Source organism: Belonocnema kinseyi, chromosome 2, assembly GCF_010883055.1.
Source record: "Belonocnema kinseyi isolate 2016_QV_RU_SX_M_011 chromosome 2, B_treatae_v1, whole genome shotgun sequence".
In the NCBI taxonomy this organism is placed as follows: Eukaryota; Metazoa; Arthropoda; class Insecta; order Hymenoptera; family Cynipidae; genus Belonocnema; species Belonocnema kinseyi.
Window position 1 is genome coordinate 9,200,606 of NC_046658.1, and position 12,177 is coordinate 9,212,782.

At 36.7% G+C, this 12,177-nt stretch overlaps 1 protein-coding gene across 3 annotated transcripts in view; it reads left to right on the top strand.

The window, feature by feature from the left end:
* LOC117182998 overlaps nt 1-12,177 on the top strand; it is a 298,189-nt gene that overhangs the window by 71,740 nt on the left and 214,272 nt on the right. For all 3 annotated transcript variants that reach the window (XM_033376129.1, XM_033376127.1, XM_033376128.1), the window contains exon 3: nt 11,206-11,367. In XM_033376129.1, the coding sequence (XP_033232020.1) occupies nt 11,206-11,367 (162 nt within the window). The remainder of the gene's footprint in view (nt 1-11,205; nt 11,368-12,177) is intronic.

Here is a 12,177-nt window from a genome sequence, read left to right on the forward strand (position 1 = left end):
GATACATGGTTAAATTGTTCAATATACTGATGGATTTTTTATTTCAGGGAAATGAAATAATAGAATTTAAGAAGAGTAGTGAAAGTCAAACAGATCAGATCACTTCTCGTAAAATTTGAGTTCGAGGAACATTTCATATAAAATTTGGCAAAGAATCATTTTTGGGTAATTGGTTCCACTGAATCCGAAAATAACGTTTGCAAGTCAAAATCTGGCCCGGAATGACCTGAATTCAAGATAACGACCATCCGGGCCTTTGAATATTACAATTCGTCCATGCTTGAAAATATTATTTCGAATTTTTTTCTTTCTAATAACATTTATTGTTCTGAATACAATCATTATTGCATTGTATTAATACATTATTAGTCTTTTAAAAGTATCAGCGAACCAAAACTTTGATATTAAAATTTTTCATAGTGTACAACACAAAAAGTGTGAGAAATGGTAGTGGAAGCAAAACATGTTTTCCTGAGAGAAATTCTCACGAGATGGGCATGTCTGCTCTCTAGGTTTATCGTGGGTAACTAAATTCAGCTACCAGATACAAAAGGATGTAAAATCATTTTACTGGAATGGGGAAACCTTTAAGAACTTTAGATTAAAGTTCTAAATTTTTTAGTTTTCGAATTATTTGCAAAAAACTGTTTTTTTATCTGATTAAAATCTTTCGCATTTTTTCACTTCAAATCGTGATAATTCGGAGGTGCTTAAAATTTTGTTTAAAAAAATAGAAAAAAGGTGCATTGTCATGTGATGCAACCGATGACGTTAAAAAAAGTTAGAAATATTTTATTTGAAAAATAGTTAATAATTTTTTGCCGATGCTTTGCATAAATCTTGCACAAACAGCTTCGATCGTTTCGAGAGTAGTAAATTTAGAGCAAACGAAAACTGGCATGAGGAAGCTTTTCAATAAGGTTTAAAGACGTTTTCTGGAAAGTTGGAGCTCATGTGAAATAGTAGTTAAACTGTTGATCTTTTAATTTTCTTGTGCGATCGATTATTTCCTTGTAGATTGCGGCTGGGTAGCAATCCGTTGATCTAGAGTTGGTAGATTGTTACTCTAGGGCAGAGTGAAACTCTACCTTAGAGCCCGCCAGATATTTTTAAATTGGAATACCATAAAATATGAACAATCATGATTTACAATCGTTCTTTTTTTCTCTCTTTGATAAAAGTATTAAATGTTCCCTTGTCTGGAAAAATGAACTTCATAAAAGTCTCAAAACTAAATAGTCTATACTTGTTTAGTTTCTTGTATCTCGCGTGACCTATCAGGCAAGTCAGCGAACGGTTTCTGGAGGAATACAGTTTAGAATTGAAGTAAATGGATATTTGTGTAGTGTTGATTCCTGGGCCAGCATGTTGTCAACGGAAAATTCGCAAACGCAAAAATTTTCTTGCTGTTTAAAGTTCGCGAAACCATGTTTTTTCAAGATTGCGATCAGCATATGATTCTGCGGGATAAAAGTTTAATTATAAATAAAAGATATTAAATTTTTTGCAATAATGTATGCACATCCTTCAAAATCTATGAAAATATATATGTTTGCAAGCTGAAAGCTTGTGGAAAATTTCAGCTCAAAATAGTAAATACTTTGACAGAAAATCTGTTTACTGTACAGCGATTGTCTGTTTTTTTAGATGCTGTACTTTTGAAGAAAAAAGAATGATTTAAAAGCTATGAAAATCTAGAATTTTAATCCCAAACATTTGGCGTATATAAAAAACTACTTAAATATTTTTGTTTGCAATGCAGTTGGTTAAAAAGGTCTGAAATTAAGAAAAGGTTTTTTTTTCTTGTAAACAAGTAAAATATTTTTGTTGATTTTCATCTTAGAAATTCTTGGTTCAAGTCCATGCACAGTTATCAGTTCTGTATGAATAAACACAAAGTCAATTGCTCCACGATAATTCGCAGAAGAGATCATTTTTAAAGTAAAAATTCTTGTTCTGCACTGCGAGAAAAAAAACTTTCAGAGGGAGGGCGAAATGATTATCGAGCGTGTTGGTCGCGTGGACATGCTTAGATGGAATGTAATGTCACATTAGGCAATCTCCGCGGCGGACCCTCGCAACGCGTCGGAGATTGCCGAAGTTCCAGTCGAGTGAACAGTGCGATCACGCGCCACTAGAATGAGGGAGGGGTGTGAGTCGTTTGCGACATCGGTCGATGCGAAAATGAATGAATGTGCAATGAATGACTATAAATAAATTATAAACGACGTTCTCACTTTTAAAAAATCAATGTATATTGTACCTCATCACTTTTAGAATTGTAAATTCCACATGGCAAAATTCGTAATAAATATATATATTTTCTAAATCGCCATGTACTGCAGGTACAATTTTCAAGGTAGAGAGCTCAAATTTGTCAAAAATGTAATTGGAGACTTTAACTATTTGCGATACAATTTTCGGAATGAGGAGTGAGTGAAGCAGTTTGCACGTGGGATGTTGTCGCGCTCAAATTGATTTAGCGTCTTCAAAATGCGGTAGGTGCAAAAATGTCGTGAGCAGAGCAAGATATCGAGACTTTTTCTTCAATTTGAGCCAACTGATTGCAAAATTAATGAAGTTATTTTGCTATTGAATGTGAACTGTATTTCATCGTTTTAAAGTTTCTTCAATTATGTTTGAAGTAAAGTGTATAAATCGAAAACTTGATTTCTTCGTTGAAGGCAGGTCATAACGTTGTATAAAAAATTGGAATGTAAAGGACGGAACTTTTTAAAGTGTTTTTATATTATTATTTATTGTAAGTAGAACGTATGTTTCTTTCAAGGTCAAATTCGTCTCCGCTTTCATTCCTTTGAATATTTATTTTACACGAAGAACATAAAGAACTTAAGGAGGAAACTCGGTGAGTCTCAAATTTTTGATAAGAATAAAGTGGAAATTTTATAATGGATAAGAAATGTAATTCCTTAACAATAATGCAGAAAATAAATGAATATATAAAGACACATACCTGAAGTATATAAAGGTAATATATACAGATACAAAGATCAGTCTAACTATTTAATCTACGCCTCTTTGCCGCGAACTGCAATTCGTTTTCTCTTTCGTCTTCAGTCTAAATCAAAGGAGACGATATCTCGGGTAATGGAAATCTCGATACACATTTCTATCAACATTAATACGGAGAGTTGAAAACAGTAAGAAATTACTGAAGTACATTTCCACAAAACGTTCCGATCTGTTAATACAAAATAATGAAGTTTTAATATTATACATATTTCTTCAAAGATGATTAAAGAAAATTTAAAAGCATTAAATACAGTTCACACTTTAATGGGAGAATAACATTATTAATTGTACAATTACAGAAAATAATAAACATGCCCTCACATTTGAATGTAATATTTTCGGAATTTAGATATAGCATGATTATGATAATAAAAAAACGACCTGTTCTACTAGTTATAAAAGAGAAATTTATTTATTTTTTTGTTTATTTATTCAGAATTCATGACTGCATCGACTGGAACCGCGATTTTGTAAGATAAAAATCAACGAAGTTAATATATGTGTTCACAAGAAAAAAAAAACTTTTCCTACTTTCAGCTCTATATTTAACCAAATTTATTCCGGAAAAAATATCCCGAGTAAAATTTTAGATCATAAACATATTTAGGATTCAAATTTCATACTTTAATAGCTTTAAAACATTTTTTCTGAAGAACGAGGTGTGTTCGAAAAGTAAGTTGACTTCAATTTTCGCGGGCTACGTACATTCAAGTTTTAAATTTTTTGTTTTTTTGTGTTGGTACACTCGTCACGATCATATGTTCATAGTTTTGACTATATAGCTCGTGTTGTTTTTCTGGCAGAGGCGTAAAAGGTTAGAAGAGTTTGGTGTGCTCGGCGACTTTCATCTTTCGAAAAAATGGAGCAAAGAGTTTGCATTAAATTTTGTGTGAAAAATGAAATCCACTATTCTAAAACCCATGCCATGCTATCTTTTCGGACGCTTTGGGCATGAGACGTGTGTCAGCGTCACGATTCATCGTTGCTTGCGAAAGATTTTCTGACCAAAAACAGCACCACAGTCATGCATCAGCCTCCATATTCATCGGATTTGGCCCCCAGTAACTTTTTTCTTATCCCAGAACTGAAGAGACCCATGAAAGGACATCGATTTTCAACGATTGAGGAGATAAAAACTGCATCGCTGAAAGAACTCAAGGCTATACCACAAAATGATTATCAGAAGTGCTTCGATGATTGGAAAAAGCGTTGGCACAAGTGTATTATATCTGAGGGGGATTACTTTGAAGGGGCAACATAAATATTGAGGAATAAATGAATATTTTTGAGAAAACTATAAAGTCACCTTATTTTTTTATCACACCTCGTACATCACCTGAAAAAACAGACAATCACTGAACAATAAATAGATTTTTGGCCAAAGTATTTATTATTTTGAGCTGAGATTTTGTACAAGCTTTCAGCTCACAAATTAGCACATTGTGTATTGAGGGCGTAAAGAAGGATGTTTTGAGAAGTGCGTACTTGCCGACCGAGGGAAGCGAGGTCAGCAGTCACACGAGGCAAAATAGCCTTATTACGCCCTTGATTCACAATATACTTTTTGTCCTAAACTCGGCGAAAACAAGCATTTGAAGCAGATAGAGGATTTTTGGTAATCTTCCCAATTTTAAATTATAAGTGAAAGGAAGAAATTGCGTATTTAGCAGAAGGGAGACTGCGGGGTCCAGCGATACAATTTTTCTAAAGACAAATATAATTTCCTTCGTCGGATGTAAAGTTTCATGCAACGGGCGTAAAATTTTATGCAGCGGGCGTAAAGTTGCATGTAGGTTGTGTAAACTTTCATGTCAGCGAGGCGGCGGTGAACGCATATGCGAACGTTGCTCGGCTGACAGTGGCCACATTACACCTGCTTGACGTGCATGCAATAGCGCGTTTTCAAGGGTGCGAAAAAAATATGTTACGTGGTCGTTCGCGTCCCCAAGAACAGTATTATCACAATAACTTCTGGGGGTGAAAAAACACCTGGTGGTGCCCATGATACAACGAACTACGACACGACTCGTCAGTCCCCAAACCTGAAGTTTGACTCACAGGAGCACCCTCACCCTGGTAATAATCAACATACCCAAAGGGGCCACCCCTGAAGCAAATCCACTTCCTGTGGAAAACTCACCCTTGGACAATATCAAGGCTATGTAGGAAACAACGCTCTTAAAAAAATATCCAGCAGACTGCAGGAAACCCACCCCTTGTAGACAACAAAGGCTCTGTGGGTAATTTACCGATTACTGCCATTCCAATTCCATTCCAATGCTAGTCCTTTCAGTTGGGAACTTCATTACAATTTCAGTAAAATTCATTTCATGATTTTTTAAATACAAATTTTATAAACAAATGCATAGATAAGGCATTTTTTGAACGAAAAATTGGTTTTTTTTCGATGACAACTTTTTTAATTAGGAATTTCATGATAATTTTAGAAAAAAATCATAATTTATTGATCAATTTTATGACTTTTTAAAGCAATTCTAATAAACAAATGTCCAGCTTCGGTTTCCAGTACCGATAGAGGATACACGGTGTTTTTCGAATGCGATCATTTTTTGGCTAAGGAGAAGTGAAAAGTTGCGTGAGTTCGGTGAGGTTGTGGTGAGTAAGACTGCTGGGGTGAAAGTGCAAGTGTAAATGAAGGGAGTGATAGAAAGTGAAAATTTAACCGGAAAATAAAGAAATTGGCGAAAGTTGATTTTGAGGTTAGGTTCGCTTGGGTGATATACTGGGTTTCTTGGCAGTAATTAGGAGTTCGAAGGGTAAGCAGGGAAAAGAAAGTAAATAGATACAAATTGTCAAAAGAAATCAGTGTAGGAGGGCGAATTTTTGGAGAAAGTTTTTAAAGTTCTGGGGAGGATAGAAAGTGACTGCGGAGGTCGAGGTGAGGCTAAAGGTCAGTTAAAAGGATAGAATCGTGTCGGTTATATGCAGTCCACAACGTGATTTCGGAAGAAGGCAGAGCGAGTTAAGTGAGAAGAGTTTAACTAATAGGGATAGCGATAGCAAAGAGAGAGAAGGTAGCGGCGTAGATGAGACAAGCAGTGAGGAAAGTACAGATGAGACGTTTACTATGCCCTTGCATCTCGTAGCAACAGCAGAATCGAGACGAGGAATGGGGCATAGGCACGGGAGGCCCACTAATTTGCAAAGGCTTGGATCGAAATCGGGAAACTCGGGGTCGCGGGATTTGTTGCATAGGTGGCAACAGTCGGCGAGCGCGATTAGCAGCGAGAGCGTCAATAGCGAAGAGGAAAAACTGGGGATGATAAAAGGAAAAGAGAGCGGGTGGGCGAAGAAGCGGAGAGTGGAAATGACTTTCAGAAGGTAAAGACAAACAAAAGAACGCCGGAGATAAATAGGGATGAAGGGGATATGTTCGTAAAGCTAGAAGTCCTTATAAAAGATTTTAAAGAGTAGACTTGCGGAAGATTAGATGACACATGCGAAAAACTGACTGATATGAAGAGACAAGGGGAAGAGGTAAAAGACGAGGTAAGAAAAGTGAGACAAAAGTGGGAAGAATGGGATCAATTATGGAAAGGAGAGAAAGAAAAGGTGTGGAATAAATTGGAAAGTATAGAAAATAGGCAGAGAAAATGAGGAGGTTCGGAAGTCATAGTGGAAGGGATAAGAAGATTAGGAGGGAATAAAAAAGGCAAAGAATGTACGTTTTTGATAAAAGGGGATATTTCGGGTTTCTCCCGTGTAAAAAATTACGAATTGTTTGCCGACGTTTCGTGAGCATTGCAGTTTACATCTTCAGGGCTGACCTAAAACTGAGGTATCAGGTCATGTTGTCCAGCATGTGATTGGCCAGAGCGCCCCACTTTGTCAAGTCTTTTTTAAAAAATCCGGGAGAACGGAAAGCCAAATCGGATTGGTATTATATCCATTCTCCCTATTGATGTTATCAGGGTGTTTTAAGATTTCGATTGCTTCTCTATATTTTTTTGGAAATTTCTTGTTTGTTTTTGCAATGACTGTTGCTTCATCAAATAAAATGTTATGTCCTGTTTCGATATGATGTTCAGCTAGTACTGATTGCGTGAAATGTTTTAGCCTGACTTTACTCTCATGTTTAATACTCTGCCTCACCGCTCTCCCGGTTTCTCCAATATAGACTTTGCCACAAGAACAAGGGATTTTATATACTCCTTGATCACTGAGGGGTGCCTTTTTATCTTTAGGGTTAGTTAGTAATTGTGCTATTTTCGCAGGTGATTTAGATATGGTTTGGGTGTTGTGTGTTTGATGCGAATTCTTCCTATTTGTTCTGCGACACCTTGGATGTAGGGTAGGGTGGTGGTCATTTTTCTCTCTCTTTCTTTCGTAGGTTGTGTTGACTTGCTTTTTTGAGTGTGTTTTCTTATTTCTTTATCAATTTTTTTGTGTAATCGTTCAGTATTAGGATTTGTTTAATGTTTTGTAATTCCTTTTGTACGTTATCTTTATCTGTTATGGAGACAGCTCTGTATACAAGGAAGTTGATGACCAATTGTTTTTGAGATGGGTGATGTTGGGAGGAGGCATGTAGGTATCTGTTTGTAATGGTGTATTTTCTGTAAACTTCATGTCCTAATGTGTTGTCAGATTTTTTGTAAACTAATACGTCCAAGAAAGCCAATTTCCCGTTTTGTTCTATTTCCATGGTGAACTGGATATTAGGATGTAATTGATTGATAAAATCGAAAACCGTATTTAGTTCATCTCATCCATGTCGCCAGATGAAAAATATGTCATCAACGCAACGGAACCAGAATTCTGATTTAAGTTTGGCTTGGTTTAAGATTTTAGTTTCTACATGTTCCATAAAGACATTGACTATTACAGGTGAGATTGGGGATCCCATTGCTGCTCCTGAGGTTTGTTCGTAGAATTGGTTATTGGACAAGAATTAAGTATTATTGAGACAGTGCTCTATCAAAGGTAAGAGCTCGGAAGGGAAGTTTGTGAAAGATTTAATAATATCAATTGTATCCGAGATTGGTACTTTCGTAAAGAGATACTATGTCGAAACTCACTATCATGTCTTGGGGTGGAATGTGAATCAGTTATATCTTTTTAATAAAGTCAAATGAGTTTTGGACGTAAGTGATGGAGTTTCCTGTAAAAGGATTTAGTTTTGCAGCGAGGAAGCGTGCTAGGTTGTAAGTTGGTGAGTTTATTGCGTCGACGATCGGTCTGAGTGGAATGTTCTCTTTGTGGATTTTTGGAAGCCCGTAAAGTCTTGGAGAGATGGGATTAGTAGGTATTAAGTTAGATATTGTTTGGCTGTCAAGTTTAGAGTCTTTGAGAAGAGTTTTTGTTTTACTTACTATTGTTTTTGTGGGGTGCTTTTTAAGTTTTTTGTATGCATCGTCAGTTAGAAGGTCCATGATTTTGTTGTTATAGTCTTCTTCATTCATTATTACTGTTGTCTTGCCTTTGTCTGCGGGTAATATTATAATTTCTTTATTTTGATTGAGTTCTTTAATCGTATACAAACAGATACCTACATGCCTCCTCCCACCATCACTCATCTCAAAAACAATCGGTCATCAACTCCCTTGTATACAAAGCTGACTCCATAACAAATAAAGATAACTTACAAAAGGAATTACAAAACGTTAAAAAAATCCTAATAAAGAACGATTACACAAACAAAAAAATTGATAAGGCAATAAGAAAACACTCAAAAAAGCAAGTCAATACAACCTACGAAAGAAAGAGAGAGAGAAAAATGGCCACCAACCTACCCTACATACAAGGTGTCACAGAGCAAATAGGAAGAATTCTCAACAAACACAACACCCAAACCATATTTAAACCACCTGCGGAAATAGGACAACTACTAAATAACCCTAAAGATAAAAAGGCACCCCTCAGTGATCCAGGAGTATATAAAATCCCTTGTTCTTGTGGCAAAGTCTATATTAGAGAAACCGGGAGAGCGGTGAGCCAGCGTATTAAGGAACATGAGAGTACAGTCAGGCTAAAACATTTCACGCAGTCAGCACTAGCTGAACTTCATATCGAAACAGGACATAATATTATCTTTGAGGAAACAACAGTCATTGCAAAAACGCATAACAAATTTCCAAGAAAACATTGAGAAGCAATCGAAATCTTGAAACACCCTAATAACATCAATAGGGACGTACTCCCGGATTAAAAAAAAAGACTTCATTGGCCAATCAAGTTCGACCAGTCCCCACTGTGGGGCGTTCTGGTCAATCACAGACATAGTAGAGAGTATAACTAAGAACAACATGACCTGATACCTCAGTTTCAGGTCAGCCCTGAAGATGTGAACTGCAATGTTCACGAAACGTCGGCAAAGAATTCGTAGTTTTTTACACAAATGAAACCCGAAATATCTCTTTTTATCAAAATGAATCATCGTGAAAGGATAAAATCTATTATTAATGTATGTTTTTAATGAACTTGGGGAGTGAGCAGGACAAATATAAAGTTATGTAGAAAATGAAGTTGTAAAAGTGTAAAAGTAATAGGGTAAGAATTGGCAGAGAAAGGATATGCGTCAACGGTGAGATATGGATTTAGGACGATGAACTGAGGGAGGGTAGGAAACGAATAGTGAATGAAGGGATAGGAGGGGATTTGAATGTATGGACCGGGGAACAAGGGGAGAAGTTTGGGATAGAGAAAAGGAGGTGTTTATAAGAAAATCGAAACAAAAGGAAACGGATCGGGAGGGTAGTAGGCTACTGAAGATACTGCGTGAGGCGGGATGGTTGATTTGTAACGGAAATACAAGAGGAGATAAAGAAGGCGAATATACGTACGCGGGTATAGAGGACACCGTGAGAGATTACATTCTGGTAGAAGAAAGAATAAGGAGGGCGATGGTTAGATTGGAAGTGGGCAACGCGATAGGCTCAGAACACTTTCCGGTAATCGCGACAATGAGATGTGGTGGCTCAAAAGGCGTTAGAGGGAAGAGGAAAGAAGAGAGAAAATAAAATGGAAATTTGGGCGGAAGAAAAGTTGAGAGAATTTAGAAAAAAAGTAGAAGGTAGGGTCCACAACCCGTAACGTTCCTGAATGTTTAAGGTACTGTCGAACATCTTCGTTAGCGATAAAACCAGCTATCCCTTAATCCTCAGTGATCCCTGAATCAACGAAGAAATGGCAGTTTATGATCGACTCAGAAAATGTGTCAACCATTTCGATCGTAAACTTCATCGGAATACCCATCCAAACTCATACAGCTTAGCATACTAAAATCGAACTCACAATTACCCAATCCTTTCGACTAAGTCCTTACCCCTGCTCAGAAGAAAAACGCAAGCTTATCTGGGACTTACCCAATCAAATAATTGAGCTTTTGAATTTTCCTTATAGTTCCCCAGTAGTCATCGTAATTATGTAAAAATGGTAAACCCCGTTTATGAGTCGTCAACCGCCGCTTAAATGCAATTACTTTCGATACATCTCAGGAGTTACCACACATCCACGATGCTCTTAAAGGATAGGAAATGCCCGCATTTTTCTACTGTCGACGTGCGTAATGGCTATCGGCAAGTCCCGATGGAAGCATGTTCAAAAAAATATACTGCTTTCGGTACCTATAAATTTAAGGTTTACCTTTTAACGTAAAAAATACACGCAGCACGTTTCAACGACTAATTTCCCAAACTGCCCTTGCTAGATCCATAATAAAATTTTCATTGTTTACTTAGATGACACCTTCATCTATTTTCAAACCTGGGAAGAACATAATCGTGGTGATCTTATTTTGGAACATCTTAATATACACAGTCTCAAGTGTTCGCTAGAAAAAACTGCTTCGTCAAAACATCAACTTCCCTTGCAGCGAATACACGAATGCCGTACCTTTGAGAACCTCAGCTAGTTATTTAAATAACTAGCTGCTGGCCAATCAATTGTGTCTCTACGTCCTATCGACCGATCAATAGATACTGTATCTAAATTAAAGGAAGCGCGAACTTCTCGTTCGCAGTGAGGCGGAACGCCATCCTGTTGAAAGCATGTGTCATTATGAAACATAATAATAACAAACCGTTTCGAAAGGAGGCTCCAAGTTTTTCTATACTAAATGCTTTTTGTACTTTACAATCTATTGTTACCATGGAGCGCAAGAAACTAATATTTTTTCTTAAAAATATAATGTATGATCTTTCTGTTATATAGGCATACGACAGCCGACAACTTATGGTAACTGTCTTCGTTTGTCTTTGGGGCGTACGGCTTTCCGCTTATCTTCTTTATAGAATTATAAAAATTGGTCGAGACAAGAGGTTTGATGATCGCCGCAGCAATGTAATTCGATTTGCTATTTTTTGGACTTTCCAGGTTAGTGAATGTGGATTTAAACAGTATATTTAAGTTAAATCTAGGCAATTTAATAGGAAAAGACTCTAAAGTAGAAACAAAGCTAATATAGTAGTTATGCTAATAGCGCAAAAAGTAGAAATGTTGATTTAAGTATGGGGCTTCCTCAGAGATGTGTCCGTAGACTACTCCTTTTATTTAATATATTTTTTGCAACATCCACATCGAGAGTCAACACTTCCATGCCTCTAAATGATATACGTAGTGATTAAATTGAGCAAACTGTGCAAGAATAATAGTGGCGCATGGGCAATTTAAAACATATTTGCACTAGACTTTCGTTTGTAGCACGTGTTTGGTTCTTACCTAGCCCTAAATCGAAATTTACTGAAATGTAAAACTCGGGGCAGTGTCGCCGTGTTCCGTGAAGCATGGTATAAACAGACGTGCGTACCTGAATGAGAATTCGACGCAGAGTTATTGAAGAAAGCGCCGAGGTGGGGTTAGCTTTAGAACGAGAAAAATAACATTATTCTTTCTAATCGTTACAATTTTTCATTCATTATTCTCAGACGTAAAAAAACTTGGAATCGAACATTTCTCCATTATTTTCATTAACATCATCGGCTAGTAATTGTGTTGTACTTTCAAAGAATATGGGTTCTACTAATAACCTCAATACAAGAAAGGACGAAGCTTATTAGACAAAAAAGTGTGCCTGATAACAGTAACGGTACGTCACTGAAATGCGAGAATTTGGCTGAAATCTACCATTCGGGATCGGAAATATGGTGAAAAAGTGCAAAAAACTCTAATCCCTATTCGAAAACG